The sequence below is a fragment of the Nipponia nippon genome, unplaced genomic scaffold (assembly GCF_047370975.1).
Source record: "Nipponia nippon isolate SJK-2023a ecotype South Korea unplaced genomic scaffold, ASM4737097v1 scaffold_10, whole genome shotgun sequence".
NCBI classification, from domain to species: Eukaryota; Metazoa; Chordata; class Aves; order Pelecaniformes; family Threskiornithidae; genus Nipponia; species Nipponia nippon.
In genome coordinates this window covers 864,410-885,999 of record NW_028262291.1, presented here as the reverse complement: position 1 = coordinate 885,999, position 21,590 = coordinate 864,410, and the positions used below count along the sequence as shown (strand labels likewise).

General features: G+C 53.6%; 1 protein-coding gene and 1 long non-coding RNA gene across 8 annotated transcripts; one reads left to right on the top strand and one right to left on the bottom strand.

Moving 5' to 3' along the window:
* The first annotated feature begins 297 nt into the window (after positions 1–297).
* On the top strand, positions 298–8,825 carry LOC148057006 (uncharacterized). Of its 4 annotated transcripts, none has more exons than XR_015700565.1 (4): positions 298–400; positions 697–816; positions 3,211–3,425; positions 6,843–8,825. It is a non-coding gene; the product is annotated as an uncharacterized LOC148057006 (long non-coding RNA). The 4 variants fall into 4 exon arrangements; XR_015700564.1 differs by having other exon boundaries at positions 3,208–3,425; XR_015700562.1 differs by having other exon boundaries at positions 697–915.
* A 184-nt stretch (positions 8,826–9,009) lies between these two features.
* LOC104020543 (prolactin-releasing peptide receptor-like) lies at positions 9,010–20,880 on the bottom strand. 4 transcript variants are annotated; one of them, XM_087739835.1, is made up of 3 exons: positions 20,521–20,880; positions 19,881–20,013; positions 9,010–19,372 (listed from the first exon to the last, which is right to left on the bottom strand). In XM_087739835.1, exon 3 carries the CDS (start codon positions 19,304–19,306, stop codon positions 18,215–18,217), a length of 1,092 nt encoding a protein of 363 aa, XP_087595961.1. In that variant the 5' UTR covers positions 19,307–19,372; positions 19,881–20,013; positions 20,521–20,880; the 3' UTR covers positions 9,010–18,214. The 4 variants fall into 4 exon arrangements, with proteins under 4 accessions (XP_087595961.1, XP_087595956.1, XP_087595940.1 ...); XM_087739814.1 differs by having other exon boundaries at positions 15,348–19,673; positions 20,521–20,879; XM_087739830.1 differs by lacking the exons at positions 19,881–20,013; positions 20,521–20,880 and adding an exon at positions 19,468–19,810.
* Positions 20,881–21,590: the final 710 nt, after the last annotated feature.

Here is a 21,590-nt window from a genome sequence, read left to right as displayed (position 1 = left end):
GGCGCGTGTGGGGCGGGGATGGTGCCGCGCCTGCGGCAGCACAGCTCTCACCCGCGTGGAACCGTCCCACGGGTAGGACCGGAGCTTCGGACGCACAAAGTCTTTGTATTTTCTGGAACATCAGGTTTTCTTTAAAGGTTTTCCTTCAAAGCAGCTTTATGTTTTGTGAATTTAATTTCAGTGGAATATGTGACGATGCAGAGCTGTTTCTCCGTTAGCCACTTCATCCTTATCTCTTCCGTTAGGCTTTGACCTCATTTATCACGCGGCTCCAGTTTCCTTTTGTTCTGGCACTGGGGCTCACAGGAAAACACTGGCACGTTGCTGGCTGAAAGGCAGCGAGTGAGGAGTCACCATCCACCACCTAAAATTCACCCTTGGACCTGTTTGTGTTCCGTAGGTAAGCATCGCATTGTACACCTGCTCAAAAAAAATACCCCAAAACCACATTGGCTTATTCATGCCGCAACTTTGCGTGCAAGGAGGGGGGCTGGAAAGCAGTTTGCAGCAAGTTGGTGGGCTAACTGGGAGGGCTGGGGCCGATGCTGGGAGGCAACACGGCTCTCCGCGTCTGCCTGAGCGGAGGGATGGAAATCAGAAACCTGGGGCAGCGAGACGGCGGATTTTGGAGAGCTGAGCTTCATCCTGGCTCTGCCCCTTGCGCGTCTCCACCGCGGGCACGTCTCTTTGTTTCAGGTGCCTGCTCCACCCTCAGTCATCCTCGCTGCTGTGTCCGGAGGTTTGCAGGGGACTGGGGATGATCCCTCCCACAACGGGAATGGATTTCACCGCGTTTCAGGTTGCTACAAGAGACAGGTACAGCTGAACGGGCCGCCCATGGTCTTTTTGTGGCACCTCCAGCACACAACATCTGGAGAGGTTTGGACACCCAGAGCTGAGGCTGTTCCCAGCCAGGTATATGAAAGCTCAGAGCCAAGCTACCTATGCCAGAGAGGCCGAATTTTGGAGAGGGGTGTCGCGGGCTGCGTAAGGACAAGGTCTGCAGTGTAGTTATTGCCGGGTAGCCGCACCAGCGCTCAGCGCAGCGCTGAACGCCTCCGCACCGCTGCGTTTTGCCACCTGAAGTTGCCCTGGTGCCGTTCTTGGGCAAGGAGGGGTCTCAGCGGAACGAGCCCCCCGCCGCCGCCTCCGAAGGAGCCGTGTGGGTCCAGCAATTTGGCTTTTCCCCGGGCTGATGGGTTCCTATAGCAACCGGGAGCCGCTCGACGCAGCTTTTACCTTTATGACAATAAAAGAGTGCTCACGCTCATTTTCTGAAATTAGTGCCCGTCACCCTGCACGCTGCGGTGCTGCTTGCACGTTGTCAACATGATTATACTAATCAGCAGCCCGTGGATGGGCTGAATCTAACCAGAGGCTGAAGCAATTACCCCCTGCAGGCCCCCTGCGGCTGTGGGACCACGGAGGGGCATCTGCCCCACTGCTGCAGGCTCACCCTCTTCGTTGCTGCCAGAGGCAGCAAACCAGGGGCTGCAGGACAGCCCTGACCCTGCTGCAGCGAATGCCCGGGTCTTATTTATCACCCCAAAAGGTGGATATTAAAATGCAGTAAAAGTGATGCTTTGGTTGTGGGGTTTTGGGGGGGGTCTCCCAGCCCTCTCCATCCTCGGCTCGTGGGAGAGCCCCGGGCGGTGGTGCCGAGCCGGCAGTGCTTTGGGTGACGTGGCCGTAGGTTTTTGGGCACTGGCACAAGGCACCCCATCTCTCATCGCTGCTTGGGGAAAAATGTAGAATTAAGTATGGCAAATGCCAGATTTCTCTCTGAGAGAGGACGTGGTGACCGTGGAGCATAATTACGGAGCTTCTTGCCATCTGCTACGGGAGCTGGATGAAGGTAAACTTACTGAATGAAAAGTAAACTGGGGCTTAAGATATCTTCATTAATTTGCTGCAGCAAGAGCATGCTACGCTTAAAGAAATTAAAATGTGAGCTCTCAAAATCATCTTGCAGCGAGCTAAGGAGGAGGGGGAATACGTAATGAGACGGAAACAGGTACATTCATAAATCGGCTGTGGCTCTTTCAGTAATTCACCACTGCTAAAGGATCCAGCAGTGGATGGAGAGGTCACATCCATGTGGAGACCTTCGGCTCGCCTGATCCAGCGAGGGCCTGGGCATTTCCCCACTGCCCCTTCTGTGTGGCGGAGGGAAAGTGGGACTCCGCGGGTCTGAGCTGAGCAATAAGACACATGGAGATGTCTGACGCCGGCTCGGGACCACGTGCGCGCTGGAAATCGCCACCTACTGAGTTACCAGCAGTGTTTTTGGTTTCAGCCCTCAGAGGGTTTATCAGCACAGGCTGAGAGCTTTGAGTTAAACAAAATGACTTGTTTGAATTAGGCAAAATAATTATCCCAGCTCTTTGGAAATCAGGCTTTTGAGCGTTGGCAGAGGCAGCAGGGGTGGGGAGGAAGGAAGTCCGCTTTGCAAGGCAGCAGCAGAAGTTCAAGGCATGAAAATAGGCTATTCTATATATTATTTCGTAGGTTATAAAACCAAGGTGGGTATTTGGATGCTGAGGTGCTGGATAGGTGTTTTGCCTGCAGATGACAGGTTGAGTTTCAAAGACGATGATCCACAAGCCCCGTGTGAGCCCTGCCAAGGGCTGAGCCCCCAGGGCCGGGGCCGTGCCTGAGGGGGGTCCCGAGCCCTAAATTCACCAGGTGAAAGAATGGGGAAAGGGAAGGCAGTGCATAAGCCAGCTCGCTGTTAGAAGGCTGCCCTGTGTTACCTTTTGCGCATCAGGGTTTTTGTTCTCCATAAGGTGCAAGAGATGTTGAGCGCGTTTTACACAAGCTGCGTTTTTAACGTTGGTATGGCAAGTCTCTCCATGTAGGATGGGCTCTCTCCTTCTGCCAACTGGCGGCTGTCAGAAAAAGCAATCGTTCATCTTTGTCGGCTCTTTAACCCCATTTCTTTTTAAAAAAAGAACATCTATGGTGTGGGGTCGGCCACCGCTGGCTCCGCCGCGTCCTTTGCGAGAGGTGGGGGAAGAGGACGGGGGCCAAAGGGATGTGGAGGTGAGCAGAGGGTCTTGCGGGAGTAGCAAGAAAAGCAATTGCAGCTTTAATGAGGCTGGGGAAAAGGCTTTGCTTTGAGCCAACTCTTCTTCTGGGGAGAGATTTTCTTTTTATGGCTCCTGAAGTTACAATTTGTTTGAATGCGGCTTTTAATGTTTCATGAAGCAGAACCGAGGAGGACTCCTGTGTGAGATGGGGGAAGCTGACCTCAGGCGCTGCCTAAGCATCGTTAATGCTTGGTAGAAGAAAATCCATTTAACTGAAATGGCTGAGCTCTCTCTGGAGAAGAGGTTCCCCTTCCTCGGCTCGCTGGGAGAAACCCCGCGCTTTCAGGAGGTGGGTGCCCGAGGACGTTGGAGGACGCCGAGAGCACTTTGCACGATGTGAGTTCTGCAAAGCACATCTTTGCTATAGCTGCCTTTTTGTGGAAATGCCCAGGTTGTGATTATAAGCTGTTGTTGAACTATCTGGTAACGTTGTACTGGCAGGTCCGCGTGCCGGGGCGCGGTTAAGGCAGCCTTCGTGCATTTAGTGCAGTAACTTCACCGGGTTGAGCTCAATGTTACGGATTCACCTGCTCGGGAAAGCCAAACTGCTTTTGGTGGATTTGATGTGCTGTATGTGCGTATACTCCTTATAAAAACTATTTTTTTTTCCTGGGAAATGCTTCTTGCAATAGAGTTTCACAAAGCTAAGCGTTGCTGGAGCTCATAGGACCTCTTTTTTAAGAGGAGGTATCTCTGTACCACTGGACATCCTTCATACCTAAAAAATCTCTTTGTAGCAATTAAACCTCCTAATCTAGTCGAATAATACTGAAGGAACAGCTTCAAAAGGGGGCTGCTACTTGATAAAGATGCGTGAAAGGATGGGTTTGAAAGAAAGAGTGGGTAAGAGAGGCTCAGACTAGGACCCTCCCCAAAAAATGCAGCAAGAGCGAAGATGGATCAGGGCTTGGGATCGGCCACCCGACAAGCTGGAAGCATTCCTGCTCACACAGTGATGATGCTAAAAACCCTTGCGGTGGCACCATGACCGGTGCAACCACAGCGCTCGCCCGGCTGGGGATGCCCGAGCAGTTTTACAAACCACAGCAACCTCCTGCCAGCAGCCCCGGCCAACGGCTCCGCCGAGGCCGCTGCAGACCCACCGTGAGAGTGACTCAGCTGCGTTACTTAATAAATAATGACATAAGGAGCCCGTAATAACTGTTTGTTTTGCTCAGTCCTGGGAGTACAATAGAAAACTCTCAGCCATAAGTGAAAATAGCGGTGCTTAATGAGCGGCGCACTGCGTTCTTGCTTCCCGGCCACCGAGCCGCACGCTGTTGCTGCAGCCTGTGCTTTCAGGGTTGTTACCTTTGCCAAAAATAGGCTTGCCAATGGTTTCCATTAGGTCCCCTGGACAAAAGAGGGCAAGAGGTGGTGTCATTAAAGTGAAAACGTTTCCCTGCTGCTCTGCCCCATTATCTGTTCAACTCCCATATGGTCTGGGGGGAAAAAACCCTGTAAATTCCTACCTTCAGGTTGCCTGGAGAAGAAATGGGAAATTTCTTGCCTGTGTCAGATTGGCTTCAGATCCATGAATCAGGGCAAACCAGAAGGGAAAAAAAGCTCTTTTTTCCCCTTTCTCTGGTGGATGCTTTGACCAAACTCTTCTTCCTTCCGTGGCTTCATGCCGCAGAGCCCTGTGCACCACCTCTCCCAGCCCCAGCCAAGCGGCTCTGTCTCCGCAGGAAGATAAACGAGGTAATAACTGCTTCTCCGAAGTACAAATATTTAAAGTTTGTCTTTCTGATTCCTCACTAAGGCAATTGCCCTCTAACCGCTTCCTGCGGCAGCCTCTCGGCCAAAGCCCATGCTTCCAGCGCCTGCCCAGTGCCCCCACCTCTCCCACCAGGCTTCACCGAGCACCGAGTCACCACCCCCCCCATCCACCAGCCCCTCCGTCCGGCACCACCGGTACCTGGAGCACGCAGGAAGACACGCAGCTCTCGTTGCCCCCCAATAGGCATCTTCTAAAGCTGCCGGAACGTTTTAAGCTCTTCTTTTCGCACCCCGAGGCCACGTGGGACGGTCTTTCCCCTACAGGCAGATGCAGCGTTGCCGTTTGGCTGTCCTGGAGCCAGCCTTTTTGTAGACCTCCTTCTTCATTTTGGAGCTGAGCAGTGATTTAGTCCCATCTCTCCCCTCTCTTACGTGTACCTATATTTAACTTATTCTGGAGGCAGTTTGACTTTCTCTTCCTGAACTCCTGGAAACCTAAGATCCCTTCGGCAAGCCCCAGCAGGTCTCTTTTGTCCGCAGCCGAGCCATTAGCACATTATTAACCCAGTGAGGGATAAAACACTTACTCCGTGTAGTTTCAGCGTGAAGCCTTTTTTGTCTGTTGAACGGTACAAACCACATGGAAACGCAGGTGGCGATAACCCTATTTCTTCCTACAAATTTCAACATGAGATGAATAAATCCAGTTCCTTGCTAGTTCTTGCTGGAGATGGGATTAACCGGTTGGGAACTGCCATAGGTGGTGCTGGGTTTGGTGCACCTGGTTTCTGAGCATCTCTTGGAGGTCCCTCTGGGTTGGAAAAGCAGAAATTACCAGGCATTGAGATTTGTACGTGATGGCAGTTGGTCATCCCTGAATTACTCCACGTGCTTATATGGAAGGTGTTGTCTATCCCAGGTTTTCCTGAGGTCCCTCCCCAGCCTTTAGCTCTGTCTGAAATCCCAGTTGCTTCCGAAGCTTTGCTGGATTACGGGCGCCGGTGGGAGATGCTATTATGGTTGAGTTTTATCACGATTTCAGAAGCAGTGCTGGCCCTTTCACAGTTCCCCCTGTCAAGGCAAGATATTGGCTTGCTGCCGAAAAGATGACACTGATAATATTGATGGGGGAAAATGAGGTTTGAGGTAGGGAACGAAGATGTGTTAGCATCGATTTGCTAAGTGTGTTGCTCGGTCTGCAACTTGTTTCTTGTCATCCTGCGGTGCCCTAGGGAGTAAGGAGCTGGGTTGGGCTGTGACAGCTCTGATCTGTAACAGGCATTTCAGGAGTACCTACATCCATGGTTCCCAAAGAAAAGCTGTGACTCTAAGGAGCACCAGGGCAGCTACAGATGATGGGGGCAATCGCTGATCTAGTGCCTGTTGAACGTATTCGTCCCTCTGCATCCCTATTCTGCAGCCGAACACTGCATAACAGCATCTCCTCAAAGGATTTATAATTCAATTAACTGAGAGCTCGTGCCTGGAGGGGACAAACCAGAGGACCAGGCCAGGCGGGTGGGGGACACCAACCCAGCTGCGTGTTTTGGGGCTGGCAGGGAGCTCAGCACTTTGCCCAGCAGCTTTCTGCAGGCGGGAGGTGCGTGATGCTGAGCACCAGGAAGGCAGCCGGAGCTGGCAGCGGTGGGCGAGGCAGCCCCCGGGCAGCCTGACCCAGCCAGCATCCTCCACCAGAAAGAATGACTCGTTTCTCCCCACGGTAAATTACTTCTTATTTCTGGAGAAGTGGGAGCAGTCCGGTCTGCCAAGCCCCACAGGGTCTGGCAGGGAGCAGATTGCTGGAAGAGGAGCTTGACAGCGTGAGATGGTTCAAAGCCAATTTGGCTGACGATGCCAGCTAAGCAGAAATGGGGCCAACTGGCTTCTTTAGGGGTGATCTCCTGGAAACTCCAGCCCTTTTACTGCCTGAGCCTCTTGCTTAGGACCCTCACAAGCCTTAGAAACCGGGGACTGCGAAGAGAAGCAAAAAGTGTTATTGTTTATGTATGATTCTTCCCTCTTCACCTGCACTAGATTGGGAGAAATGACTCCAAGAATTGAGTGCTGGTGGCCAAGGAGCGCGCGTCCTGGCTGGCATTGCTGGTGCAGCGAAGGCAGGACCTGAGGCTGTGACCTCCCTGGGCCAGGGTTAAGACATGCAAGGCCACAGAGATTCATTTCTGGCAGAGCAAAATGACGCATTCAAGCCTAAACGACGAGGGAACAGCCCTTCTTGTCCAGTGGAGCCCCAGTGAGAAGTCATTGCTGTGATGGACCCTTTCCCGGACCTCTCCCACCTGTGGGCTCCTCAAGGCTCTCCGTGGCCCTGCTGCTATCCCGAAGTGGATGCTATCCCCCAATCAATGTGTGGGGGACCTGCCAAAATAGTCTGTGCCTCCCAAAAAAGTGGGAGGAGGGACCAGCTGAACCTGCTGACTGTATTGGGGAACTCCAGCAAGTTGCTAGGACCAGACCACTGCTTATTAAGGCCAACCGCATGCATCCTTGTCTATCCAGCATGCACATTCATCTTTAGAAAGAAGCCATTACTCCTTATTTCTGCAGAAATTGTTCATCTCAGCTATTTCCAGGGACTCTGGGAGTGAGCAAACCTCTGGGGGCCTGACAGCACCATGCTCATCTGCGTGATGATTTGCACCAGGACAAGCCAGGGTCAGCTCGTGTCTGTGATGGGGCTCTTGTGGAAGGTCTTCACTTCTGTTGTGTGACCATCTTGCAGCAATTTCCATCTCTGTAATAACTTAATGAAGCAGGGACAGGTCTATTTTTATTTCTCTGCAATCAATGTAATAGAAACAAAACCGATGGGGTGCCTCGTTAGCCCTCCCATCTCTTCCCCGTCGCTAACTGCTTCTCATCCAAGCTGAACCTTGTCCCCAAGGGATTTTGGCCATCAGACTTTTCCACTGACTTCTGCTGAGCCCCAGGTACTTTAGCGTTACTGGGAAATGTATGGCAGTCGCTTCTGGGGTTGGCTGGGGCTTTGAGCTTCAAGCTGAAGAGATGGGGGAGAAGGGGGAACTGTGTTTGTCCGGACCTGGGCAGCTCCTCACCAGCACCAGCCACCACGGGACCCTGCTAGGGCAACTCCATCGCTCAAAAACGAGCACCCCCTGCTTCGGCTGACCCATCACTTCACTTTTTCAGCATCCAGGGGAGCATCGCAGCCCTAAGCTGTGTCTTTTGACACAGCCGGCTGCCTGTCCCACCACCGTAATGGACAACGGGCCAAGGCAAATAGCGTTCCCACCAGGAGGAGCATCACCAGAGAGCGTGACGTTAAAGAAGTGTTTAAATCTGCTGCCTGGCATACAGCTGGGGAAGGCTGGCCACGTGCCCCGGGCCTCCTCGGGGGCTCGGCCGGGCGAGGGGCCTCTGCCTCTCCCCTCGCAGCGCGGAGGAGAGCACGGGAGCTGTTTATTCTGCAGCGCACTGCGCTCGCAGTTAATAAGAAAGTCAAACTGGAGCTCGTAGCCGGGAAGAGTCTTTAATATAAGACAACAGCTAAGCAAACAGACATCGGCGGAGAAAGCTTAGGCAGGAGGGAGAGGGATCAGTGTGTCTATCTGCTAGCGTGTTTGGGCAACCACTGGTTTTGCACCAAACTTCTTGGGAAGGAGAGGGTGGATATTTCAACCCAGGCTTCAAAACATCCAAATCCCCCTCAGCTGCGCCTCTGCCCTCCAGGCTTGCTCCCGTGTTTCTTCGTTCCTGCGTTATTTATTACCTCTGCCCAGGAGCGCTCTCCTTCCCCCCGCAGAGGGATATATGTATTTCCCTTCTGTTGCTGCTGCTTGCCTTAGCTTTCCTTTTTTATTTCAAAATAGTAAGTTTGTGAATAGAGACCCCTTGGAAAGGTGACTGGGGAGAAGAGCTGCCTTTCTGCCAGGAAAAAACACCTTTACTGGAGGCCTGAGCTGAAGTGACTGTTTTTTTAGCCAAAAGAAGTGAAAATAAGCCTAGTTTACTCATAATACTTGTTGCATATCTACGTCTTCAGCTTAAACCAAGACCTGAGAAGAAGGAGGTGGGCGCAGTTTGTACAGACCATGAAATCCCTGCTTACGGAGAAATGCGAAAGCTGTTTTGCAAGACCTGTCCAGGAAGTCAGAAACGAAGGGATCCCTGGCTAGAGTCATAATATTATTTTAATAAACCAGGAAACAATAATAAAATGAAATAAATCAACATCTCCTAAGCATTTTCCAGCCAAGTTCCTCCACAGACAAAATTTGTCTAATGAAGCCGGTTCAGCAGAGGAGGTTCTCTTTTATTGGCTGTTTTGTCAACTGCAATTGCGTTCATCGCTGATGACATCAAGACAGAACAAACATAGCAAGGGGGGCTAAAACCAGTGGAAAATTACCAGGCTAATTTTGTTTGCTGTGCCTGATTGGAAGACAAAGGAGGACATTTCCAAGAGGCGATTCAGTACACGTGAAAAAAAATCGGTGATCCTTCATGTACTTTTATAGCTAATGCTACAGCTCAATTTATTCTGAAAGGCAGGACAAAGGACTTCATCATTTGCAGCTGTGGGAGAAACCTGAATGGTAATCAAATAATGGGAATAATACCTCGCATGTATGTAAACTCTTTCAAATTATAATCTCTCAAGTGCTTTCTAAAGAACGGCACCATAATAAATAATATTATCTTCCTCTTAGACCTATAGACATCTAAACAGGCTAAGGCTAAATAGCCTGGGCCCTTGCTATTGTTAAATCCCTCTTAGGTTTGTTCCTAATATTTTCCCTTTTGGTGGCTTCTGTTAAGAGGAGCCCTGTTGGCAGTGCCCTCCCACTTCGGAAAGTGTTCTAACAACTTTCTTAACAGCCCCAGGCAGAGAGAGATGAGAAATGAGTGGGTTTGGGGAGGCTGTGGAGGACGCGCGGTCGGTCTTCCGTGCCAGATGCTGAGAGATCCCTGCCCGAAGCCGGTGCTGGGGCTGCGCTGGCGAAAAAGGTTGTGATTTGGAGGGTGGTCCTTGGCGGTGCCCTCAAACAACCCGGTCTGGGAAGCATCAGCATCCCGGGTACCTGAGGGCAAGGAAGGAGCCACCAAGTCACCAGAGGTGGGGGGAAGTTGGAGGGTGGGCACGGAGGACAAAACCAGACCAGCTCCAAACAGGCAGGCTAAAGTCACATACCTGAACTATTAAAATCACTAATTAGAATCAATTCAAGGAGGATCATGTGAGCAAAAAGAAGATGGCAATCCACCTACATGCAGTATCGCCAGTTTCCAAGTCAATGACAACTCAAAACAGATGGTGCTGAATGCTCCTGGGCCATGTTCCATCAGATGGGAGAGCTACAGGCCACCAAATCTCATTAGAGAAGAGGATCACGAGGTCTTTAAATACTTATCTATAACAGAAATTAACTGTAGCTGAGACACGTGCAATCGAGAACTGATGGGGCATTTGCAATGTGCAAAGACCCCAACCCGGAGGTCTTCAACAGTTTTACCAAATCAACTGATAAAACATTTAAGCAGGATGCGAATGGCAGAGAGCGCTGCTTACGAAGGTCGTACCCTGCGTTCAAGACTCTCCTACTAATTAAAAAACCCCTTTAGCTGTCTAACTTTTGGCTAATTTAGTACCTCTTCAGCTCCTGGCAACGGCTGTTTGTGAGCTGTTGCTGAGGCCAAGAGCAGCACCAAGCTGGCAAGAGCCCTGGGCTATCAACCGTATTGCAACCGACAGGAGAGTTTGCACGGAGGAAACGTGCTGAGGCAGAATATTCGGCAGAAGCCTTAATAACGGAGGATGGTTCAACAAAATTCTCCCTTTTATACCCACTGGTTTCTGGTAGCAAAAGCTAACAGTATCTTCTTGAGGAAAGGTCTGCAGAACCAGCCTTCAAACATGTTTTTATCACCTGTTTATCTAATTTACTTTCATTAAGTAAACTAATTATGTTCTTCTTTATATATCCAGTTTCTCTGAATCAGAGACTGTGGCTACTGGATTTCTGGAGTGGTTCTGAATTTATTCTCAGAAGACGCTCGGGTTTTAGCTCACCCTTGCAAAACAGTATTTTTCTGTTCCCTGCAGGTAATCTGGGGAGATGAGCAAAACATCTCAACGGGGAACCTGGGGGTGGGGATTTGCTCTCCTGGTGCTCAATAATTGCAAATTCTAGTCTGGTCTGGAAGCAGGGAGAGGAAACCTCGTACTCCCTGTAGATCAGTTCTCCGGGATTGAGGTATATGTATATATATAATTTAATGAAACATGTAAATTGTTGCAGATTATGGGAATGGACAGGTGGTGGGTCTCCTCTTTCAAAGCCACCCACCTCATTGCATTAGCGCCTCTGAGCCCAAGTCAGTAAAAAAAGGACAAGAAGAGCTATTTAGGGCAATTTAAGGGGTTTTAATTAAGAGTGAAGTCATAGAGCTTGTGATGGGAGGAAATTAAGAGAGAAAGAATCGACACTGGATAACAGCCGGTGATTTCCTCCGGTGCCTTGGTTTGAAGGAGCACTGACAGCCCAGGGCGAGCAGTAAAACCGCCATCCTTTTAGGTCAATTAACACTAAGTGGGAGAAAATAGTAGGAAGCCCAGACAAAGCCCGCACGAGGGAAGAGCTGGGACCCTGCCCCTGTTCCTTCCATTTTCTGGATTTGTCTGCTGTCTGTTTATAGTTATAAAATTTTTATAAAACACAGAATCTGTGAACTCTGCCCATGCAGTAAATGCCTCTCATACAACCTCGAATTTAGAAGAGGCTTGATTTGACTTTGAAATTACAGGGATTTTTATCAGTCAGTGAAATCAATAAGAAAAGAAAAGGAACCTGCCGAAGAGGGACCTCTTTTCATTTTACTTGTCTGACCTTGAACAAACAGCGGAATGTTATTTTCCTGTAAGAAACTTGCAGGCAACTGGCCTGCATTTCTCAGCAGCCTTTGGGAAGAAATAGGTTTGCATCTCTGGCCACGTCCTTGTCCCCTGGAGATGAAGGTGAACAGCACGTAGAATGGCAAACTTTGCGTGGTTCCCACAAAACACAAAAACGTCAACCCTTCAGCACTCCCAAGACGCCAGCATGGCCGTGGCTACCACACCAGCCTATTTCTGGGACAAAGAACACAATAGAGCCGTTTTTGTGCTCCGATTCTTTTCCTTTCTCGCGGCGGTTGAATCCGTCATGCTCGTGGGGGACAAGGCCAGGGGAGGATGGGCTGCCACCCCTTTGGGGACACCATGGACACGGGGATGAGCTTTGCATCGCAGCAGCCACCCGTGATCCCATGGGCCACAACGGCTTCATTAACCCCCCAATCTTAAATGAGACCTCGAGCAGACCAGGTCCGTAGACCCGAACAGGGCTAAAAAAGCATCATTCCCAGCTCCCCACTCCCACAAACCCCACTCTGTGAAATCCCCCTTCCTGCTGGGATTGTGCAGGTCTTTCCCCACCACAACCAGAACCTGCATCTTCTGTCATTGCTGCTCCTCTCCCTTTTTGTGTTTCTTTTGGTTTGTGTTCAAGGAAAAAACAGTTGAAGCCGGCGGGGACTGCAGCAGCCCCAGCCTGTCCCAGCTGCGCCTCTGTTTCTTTCCAGCTGGGCAGTAGCTGAAGAGGGAGAAGTCCCCGTGCGTGCTCCCCAGGGCACCAGGGCAAGGAAATAAGGGCTGACACTGGAGTGAATCCCTTATTTAAGACTTTACATCACAAATGCTCAGGGTCTTTGGTTTGTCTTCTCTGCATATTTAGCCAAAGGTCAAAAAGATTTTGGTTTCACTCTTGTTTGCCCTGAGACTAAGCCGGAGGAGAGCTTGGCTCGTAAAGCCTCGAGCAGCATTAAATACTGCGCGCTGATGATGTTCTCCAGACCACTTCAGCCCACAGGGGAAACAAACCATATGAAGTCCGGAAAAGCTTCTTTCTGCCTCGAAACAACAGCAGGAGCAGGGAAGCATCCATCTGGTGATGGGTGCCCAACCTCATTCACCCAAGGTGACTTTGGAGGATCTGTTACGGCTTTGGGGTGCAGGTCCCAGAGCCCCAGCAGGACCCAAAACTTGTCCCCAGCTTCTTCATTTGCTCATCTTGATAGCAGAAAAATAAAAATCCCCTATCAGCAGGCATGCCCGGGCTTTGCTAGCAAGATCTTGGCATCAGGAGCAGGGGGCGGCAGGCAGAGCCTGCTGCAAGCCCAGGCTGGGCACGGGGGAGGAGATCCTCCACCACCATTCCCACAGCCCTTCCTGCGGCAGAAGGGTCGCCGAAAGGCTTAGCTCGACGTGTAGGCTAAGTGAAATGGGGACCTGGGGATTTCTGTGGGGTGTTCCGCACGAGGAAAGCCTCCTCCCGGCAGCTCTGCAACCCGAAGCAGCCCAGCCAGGTGCCCTGTGCCCAGCCCCGTGCCGCCCTTCCCTCCCTCCTGGGGACGGTCCCCTGGCACAGAGAATTGTTCCTACTGAGGACAAGTCTCTATTTCTTTTTTTTTTTTTGAGCTGAGCCTCAGCTGAAGAAAACCTCCCGGAGCATGTGTGTGATGTGTGGATGCTTTGGTTTCCCTCCGGGGCAGGTCGAGGCCGGGAGGGGAGGTCCCCGAAGCCCTGCAGGCTCCAGGAGGGGATCAGGAGTGCTCCAGCCCTGCGATTTGCAAGGAGAGAGGCAGGAAAAAGCTGAACTGGGGAAAGGGAAGGGAAGAGACACCCTGGTCCTCTATCCAAGGGCACCTCTCAGGCCACCCGAGCCCCCGCGGAGCCCCCACCTGCACCGGGAACCCCGCTCTGATCACCCCACCCGTGCCCCACACCATCTCACTATTGAACCGTTTGGATATTTCAAATCCAAACCACATCATACACTAGTTTGAATATCTGTTACGAGGTTGGATCGATACACCCCTGGCTGCGTTAGCTCCCTTTTGCGGCAGCGCTGCCTTTTTTTTTCGTACTTATTTACTTTTCCACATTTTTAAGGATTTGTGTGGTTTTTCCTTGTGTAGCAGAAAGCTTTCAAGCCACGTGGCAAAATAAAATAAGCCACGTGATGCAATATAGATGTGAGGAGCTCCACGTTTCTGTTTAAAACAGGAGTCAGAAAATAAGAGCCGAAAAGGCACATTTGCATTCCTATTTGTGCTGTTTGACGCTGGCTACGGAATACAATGGGAACAAGCAATGATTGAAGTGATCTCGAAAAAATCCTCACATAGTTGGCCTTTACTTTTGCTCTTGATGCATAGGCAGTTGTGCTTGGCAGAGAAACTGCGATTGCCGCACCCCTAAAAGCTCAGCTTTGCAAAGCAGTGGAAGCCGCCCGGAGAACAGGAGCCGGGCAGATAATCTGTCTGTCTGTCCGTCCTCTTCCCGGCGCTGGCTCCGTGCTGCCTCTCTCCCAAGGAAACGCTCCCCACGGGGCTGCAATCAGAGCTGCCGGCAAGCGGGCGGCCTCGCCTCGGCCGCGTGCCCTGGGAGAGTCAAAATCTCAGCGAAGAAACCTGCTTAGTTTGAAATACGTTGGTTTAAAAAAGCAATCGCGAGCGCTCTGCTGACTCCTACCCGCTTCGCCCTCCTTAGAGGCTTCCTCTGCGTTTACCAGCACGACTGCAGCTCGGTTGGGAAACACGAGCCCCGCGTGATTGAAAGGGACTGGGCGACTTAATCACTTTTGCTTATCTTTTTTTCCCAGCTAATTAAAGGTAGAAAATGTCATATCAGGCAAGAGCTGTTCGGTGCCAGCCATCGGCAGCTTGTGTTGGCTGTGTCCGGCACTTGCTTGAGAAATTCCCGCTGGGTTTGGGCAGGCAGGGCGCCTTGGCCAGCACTCAGCCCCAGATTAGGGGGTCTTACCAGCCAGGTCCATTTTCCCGATGAAGCTGCAAGAGGCAGAAATGCTTTTAGTACCTCCAGGCAATTTTGTGCCTTCCTGGTGCCTCTATCAAAATGCTAAATGGAGAAAAAGGCTTGTGGCAGATGGGATGATGGTTCCCATCCTTAGACACTCAGAGCTCCTCTCGATGCCGCAGAGCACTGGGGACTTCAAAGCGATGCTGGGAAATCATCTGGAATTTGCACTATTGAATAGGAAACCCCCATAGTTCACCCCTGAGAAAATCCAGCTTATATACACCAGCATTTAAAAACGGCTTTTAAACTTCATTACCATTTTCTTCGCTAGGTTTTTGTGTTGCCTGCTGACATTCTGGTACCGGTTTGGTTTTTATGTCGTTAACAGGCAACTTTATTGCATGAGAATATGCCCCGAGATGCGGGGTTGTGCCTTTTCCTGCAACGCTGGCACTTCTCACCTCGCCTTGCAGCTTCTGTAATTTGCTCTGGCTCGCTGCCGGCGCTGGCAGTGTCCCAGCCTTGTGCCTGAGCGCTGCTTTTCTGGTGGGGAAGGTGGCTGTTGGTATCAGCCATCCCATTCCTGCAAGCCAAGGCTGCGAGGTTAAGACAGCTGCTGCTGGCAGCTTTTGGAACAGAGCCCTTGGCAGCGCTGCAGCAGCAGGGGCCGGGAGGCAGCGACCCAAGCGGGGGGATGAGGGTTTGGGGGTTACTGGCTCAGCTGAGGCTGCAACGACCTTGCAAAAGTGAGAAGCAGGTTTGCTAGCAAACATTGCGAGGACCGAGAGGCGGACGGCTGGAGGGGAAGCCGCGGGGCTGGGAAGCCACGCTTGCCTGAGCACGCAGGGCGCTGCCGGCAGCAGCGGCCACCACGGCTCCGTGTAACCCATGAGGATATCCTCATCGCCTGCTCTGGGATCAAAGCCTTCAGCTGGGGCAGGGCTGACCAGGCAGCGAGAAGGCAGCGGCTCAGAGGCTGCCCTCGCCCCAGAGACCAATTATCTGCTATTGCAGATTTCAGATAAACAGACACCGGGTGTTTGCAGCACTGTGGCGAGAAATCAAAGTGAATGAAAGCAAGTCTTGAGTCATCACCTCGCTAAAAAACAAATGCACGTCGAACCTTTTCTCTCCAGCCAGAGCTGCTGCTTTGCAGAGCTCTCCCAAAACCTGAGCCGGCCTCATTTTTCCAGCCCTGCTCTCAGCCTGACGCCCAAGGATCTGCCACTGCCAGTGACGGCGACAGAGATAAACGTGTCCAAATTGATCGGCTTCCTGGGATGTGATTAAGCTGCAGTCAAAGACAGCTTATTTTTGTTGGATTCGAATCAATGCAAACACACAGCCCGAGCTTCTTAAGCCTTTATTAGAGGGAAGGACAAGCAGTGCACCTTCTGGTGGGTTTGCTCCTCCCGGCTGAGCGATCGAGCGACCCAGCCTCTGCCCCGAGCACAACCCTGCGTGGCCACGGGAAAGCTGCGAGAAGCAAACAGAGTTGGCTGCTTTGCAGGTACGCAATGGAGGGCACAAGCATCCACGTCGTTGACGGGGATTTTGCATTTGCATTTGATGGGTCCCCGTCTCCACTGGTTGCACCACAGAAGATAACACGGTCCTTCTAGGACCATCGTAAAGGTCTCAGCAGGAAGGCGAGCGGGCAGCAGCTCGTGCCTGGGCATAACGAGAGCGGATGAGGGATCCTGTGTTTGCACCGGCAGAAGCCAAGCTGATCTCTGAAAGCGTGAGTGATGGCCAACGCCACGGAGAGCTTTCATGCGGTGGTGAGGACATGCCACCCAGGGGCTTTAAAGTCTTGTCCCCAGGCACAAAGAGCAGTGGGCGGTACGTGGCTCGGCCCCACGCAGCACAGCAGCAGACGGTGAGCCCAGGGCAAGGCCTTGGGTGGCCAGCAGCTGTTGTGACCCTGAGACTCGGTGCTTATGGTGCCACTGGTGCCTGTGGGCTGTCCCCAAAGGCTCCTCCTGGGAGATCAAGAGGTCAAGAGCGAGTTGGGCATCTGGGTGCAAAGGGAGGGTGCCTTCTTGGTGTGCCGCTTGCAGGGACCCGGCTGATGGGCCACAGATGCACCAGGCATCCAGAGACACCAAGCAGCGGCCAAGAAGCAAACCCACCCCTTACCCGGCAGTCTCTGGGTTAGGGCAGCCCCTCGGCAGGATTCCTACCTCCACCCAAGGAGCTTGAACGTGGACGTATACGATCTTAAACTACCCTGAGAGTGGAGATTGAGACATCTCCCCCAGCAATCACATCACCTGAGAGCTTTCTGGCTGCCCCATCCCCTTGAGTCCTCCCTGGCTGCAAAGAACAGCAATAATTTCACTGATGTGCCCGGCTACGTCTGCCGTGTTTGGCTGCACGCTGGAGAAATTGAGACTGAGCTTACAGAGGTGGCTTCTCCAGAAAGTTGAGCGGGTTATGAAAGTTGCCCCCATTCAAAACAAGCCGTCTGCTGTCGGTGGCCGCGTGCTCCCACACGGTCTCCGACTGAAGAATGCACATTTCTGAATGTATATTGTCCTTTCGCCAATGAACCGCAATTTAAAAGAAAAAATGCACAGCAATTTACCTGCTACCTGTGAGAGCCGGTGTTCTTCCAGAGGCAGCAAATGCTATCTGTTGCTTAGGAACAATCTTTATCCTACAAAATGAAGACGTACACTCTCCAAAGAGTTTTTTAAATGCACCCGATGTGTGTTTGTCTTGCTTAGAAGCTGACCCACCTCCTAAATAAATTGTGGGGAGAAGTCTTTGTGCTCCAAATGCAGCGCCGGCTGCCTGCTATCCCCAGCCAGGAGTCGAGACAGAGGGTATACGCCCTCGCCCAGCTATGATGGGAGATAGAGGGTACACGCCCTACACCCAACCGTGATTCAAGCTATAGGGTATATACCCCGTAACCAGCCATGGTTTGAGAGATAGGGTATGTACCCCATACCCAGCCATGGTTCAAGATACAGGGTATATACTCCGTACCCAGCCATGACGTGAGATAAGGTCTGTAAAAGCTTGCTCGGCCCAGGCAGCCGCCGCTTTCCTGCCCCGGCACGCGGCGCTTGCTGTGCGGCCCGGCGCTTGCAGGGATGTGGCTCAGGCATCGCTCCGCGGTGCAGAGAGCAAGCACAGAAACCGCGGCAGACTGTGACCATGCCGATGCGGAGGCATTTCTGAAAACTGAGGCTTATGCAGAACTACATCAGGCTGGTTGCGTGTCCGGTCGTTAATCTGGATACTCATCCGTTGTTCTGTTTCAACGAGCCAAGCAACGGTTGTTTAATTGACGCTCCCGTCTTTCCAGCCATCTCTTGGCTTGGGCCAGGTGGAAACACCCACCGCTGCTCCAGCATGTCTGTACGAGGGCTAGCAGGTACGTCCTGCTCCAAATTACTCCGCCTGTGCCTGGCTGCAGTGTTTGCTGTTGCACCGGTTTGTTTTCCCCAAAGAACAAAGCATCCAGGTACAACGCGTACCACCACGACCAGCACCCAGCTCCTGTGTCCAGTCTAAAGCAAAGGTCCAAAAGCAAAACTGATCTCTTGGGGTCCTTCAGTTAAGAGAATCTAGTTTGCAAAGCTATCTTATCCGAGATGCCGGTAGGAGCATCTGCCAGGGTGGAGCAGGTATTGAATCGAGAAGCCTTGCAGGACGTAATGCTGGAGCTCTTCTTCTTGCGGTAGAAGTAGCTGCTGAGGTGGAACCAGAACTTGTCGTGGAGGGAGGCATAGATGAAAGGGTTGTAGCAGGCAGAGCTCATGGCAATCAGGTGACACGAGACCTGGATAACGTTGACGTACCTCTTGTCCAGGATGGTGAACTCCTCGTCGATGTCCCTGATGAAGTTCACCACCTGGAGGGGCAGCCAGCAGATAGCAAAGCACACCACCGAGACGGTGAGCACCCGGAAGGTCTTCTGCTTCGTTTTGGTCCATTTGTCTTGGCAGGGATAGGCAGCGCCCGGGACGTTCCTCCTCTGCAAGTGGTAGGTGATGGCACAGAAGGAGACCGATACCGCCAGAAGTGGGAGCATGTAGGACAAGAGGAGCATCAAGCACGAGTACAGCAGCCGCTCTCTCTCTTCGTGCTTCCAAAACTCTTCGCAGATGATCATGTCGTGGCCGATGGCGTTGAGATCCAAGTAGTGGGTGTGCAGCGACGTGGGAACAGAGGCCATGATGGAGAGTAACCAAATGCAGGCCACGAGGCAGACACAGGACCTGCGGCTTATCCTCCTGCGAACAGGGTACGCCACCACCACGTAGCGGTCGATGGCGATGGCGGTGAGGGACAGCACCGAGACAAAGACGGTGGCGGCCTGCATCAAGGTGACGAAGTAGCACATGAACATCCCGAAGAGCCAGCCCCGCACCTCAAAGGCGTAGGAGACGGTGAGGGGGACGCAGGCGAGGCACATGATGAAGTCGGCCACCGCCAGGTTCCCGATCAGGAAATTGGTGGTGCAGTGCAGCTTCTTGGTGAGAGCGATGAGGAGGATGAGGAAGAGGTTCCCCGTGCACGCCACCGCCACCAGCGTGGCGTAGAGCGGGATGAAGAGGGGCTTCAGCTCCAGGAGGAGGTCCAGGCCGGTGAAGAGAGGGGCTGAGCCGTTCTGCCAGGAGTCGTTGGGCAGCTGGCTGTGAGCCATGCCGTCTCTCCGGCGGCCAATGCTGCTTCTCCACGCCTTGAAGTCAAACAGACGAGATCGTGAGCCCTGAAGGAGAAAGAAAGGTGCTTGGGTTGTTCCTCTGGGCAGAAGAACCCATCCCTGGGGTCGAGGTCCTCTTGCACAGCCCCGTAGTGACGCACCGGCTGACTTAAAAGATGCTGTGACTTTTTAAGAGCGAACGTGCCCCGTGGCAGACACAGCGGAGCTTCGGTACGGAGAAAACGGGGAACGTGGCTGCGAAACGGTTAACCAGCCGGGTGCCGATCTGCGGGGAGCTGCCGGTTTGGAGCAGCAGGGCAGGGAAAGCAGCTCGGGATGCCTCATGGAAAGCGACCCGGGAGCTGTGCTGACATAAAGCAGAAATAAAAGACACTCCTGCATTTTTTTGCTTCTCGTGTTTCCCCGGCCGACTCCATCCCGGCCTGCCAGCCCTGCCGCTGCCCTCCGGCCGCCAAGCCGGGCAGGAGGGTCCCCTCCAGCTCCCTGCCCTGCCGCCCGCTCCCTCCCAGCCCACCCCACCCCACCAGTCCCCCGGCCCATGACGCTGTCTTACCCCCTCGGCGATTTCTCCACCACCCACGGAGCTTGGGCTTCTCCTGCCCCGGGAGGTTTTCTCCTGCCTGGCTCCCTGGGCACGTCCCCAAAACTACTTACAGCAGCACCAGGGGGATGACGGCAAGTACATTCTAGCAGAAAGTGTGAGGAAATGAAGAATTACCCTCCTGGACCCCACGCTGTCAAATTTACCATTTCGTCCCCCTCACCAGGACCTGGCCAGCCTCCTTCCCCCCAGCAGAGAGGCGAAACAGCGTTAATCAGGGAGCCCCGGTCATTAACTGAGGGATGTTGGGGTCTTCTCCTTCACGGCTGCACCTGCGGAGCGCACGCCGCGAGCGATGCAGCTCCAGGAGCCCGTGCCCTGCCCGGGGTGGGAATACAAAACCCATGCGGAAGCTTGCAGCCGCGAAGCCACTGCGATCCTTAATTGAAAGAAGAAATATTCAGCTTCGTGCCCTTACCAGGAGGCGAGCCAGCCCTGCTGCGCACCGCGGAGGTCCTTCTCCCGCACCCGCAGTGGCGCTGGCCCACCCAGCAGCTCTGGCCGTGCCCAGCTGTGCCCGGCTGTGCCCGGCTGTGTCCAGCTGTGCCCAGCTGTGTCCAGCTGTGCCCAGCTGTGCCCAGGGCGCACTCACCTGCCCGGGGCCGATGTTCCCGCCGAGGTGAGGAAGAGCGTTTCGGTCCCAGGCTGTTATTCACCGGGAGACCTCTGGCAGCTGCACTTCTACTTAAATTTGCTTTCCCTCCGTTTTGTGCGCTGGGTTTTTGGTTTTTCTTTTTTTTTGCACCGCTGCCTGAGCTTTTAAGCCGTGGAGGAACAGGACGTTCCCACCCGCGGTGCTCGGTTTTCCAGCGATTGGCGGGGACGCGCACATCCCACCCCGCCGTTTGGCCGCCGGAGCCGCATCCCCGCCGCCCCAGCCCGGCCGGGAGCCCCGGTGCCTCCCGGGGACGGCAGCGCTGCGCAAGGCGGGGCGGCTCCGGGGCGGCTCCGGGGCTGCTCCGGGGCTGGAGCCCCCGCCCGCCCTCGGGGGGGAAGGCGGGGGAGGACGGGGAGGGGACGGGGCGGGCGGGCACAGGGACCGCGCGGAGCCCCCGGGCTCCGGCAGCGGCCGCCCCGACGGGGGTCCCGGCCCGGGGGAGAGGGGGCGAGGGCAGCGGGGGGCGAGGGCAGCGTGGGGTGATGGCAGGGTGGGCTGATGGCAGCCATGGGGCGAGGGCAGCGTGGGGTGATGGCAGCCATGGGGCGAGGGCAGCGGGGGGCGAGGGCAGGGTGGGCTGATGGCAGCGTGGGGTGAAGGCAGCCGTAGGTAGAGGGCAGCATGGGGTGAGGGCAGTGTGGGGCAAAGGCAGGGTGGGGTGATGGCAGCCATGGGGTGAGGGCAGCGTGGGGTGAAGGAAGCCGCAGGTTGAGGGCAGCGTGGGGTGATGGGAGGGTGGGGTGAGGGCAGCCATGGGGTGAAGGCAGGGTGGGGTGAAGGCAGCCATAGGTTGAGGGCAGCGTGGGATGAAGGCAGTGAGTGGGGTGCAGGCAGCATGGGCTGCAGGCAACCATCGGGCAAGGGTGGCCCAGCTGCAGGGCGATGGGCACCCAACCATGGGGTGCTCATGGCCCAGCCATGGGGCAAGGGCAGGGTGGGGTGAGCGTGGCCCAGCCATGGTTGGTTGATGGGCAACCATGGGGTGCTTGTGGCCCAGCCACCGG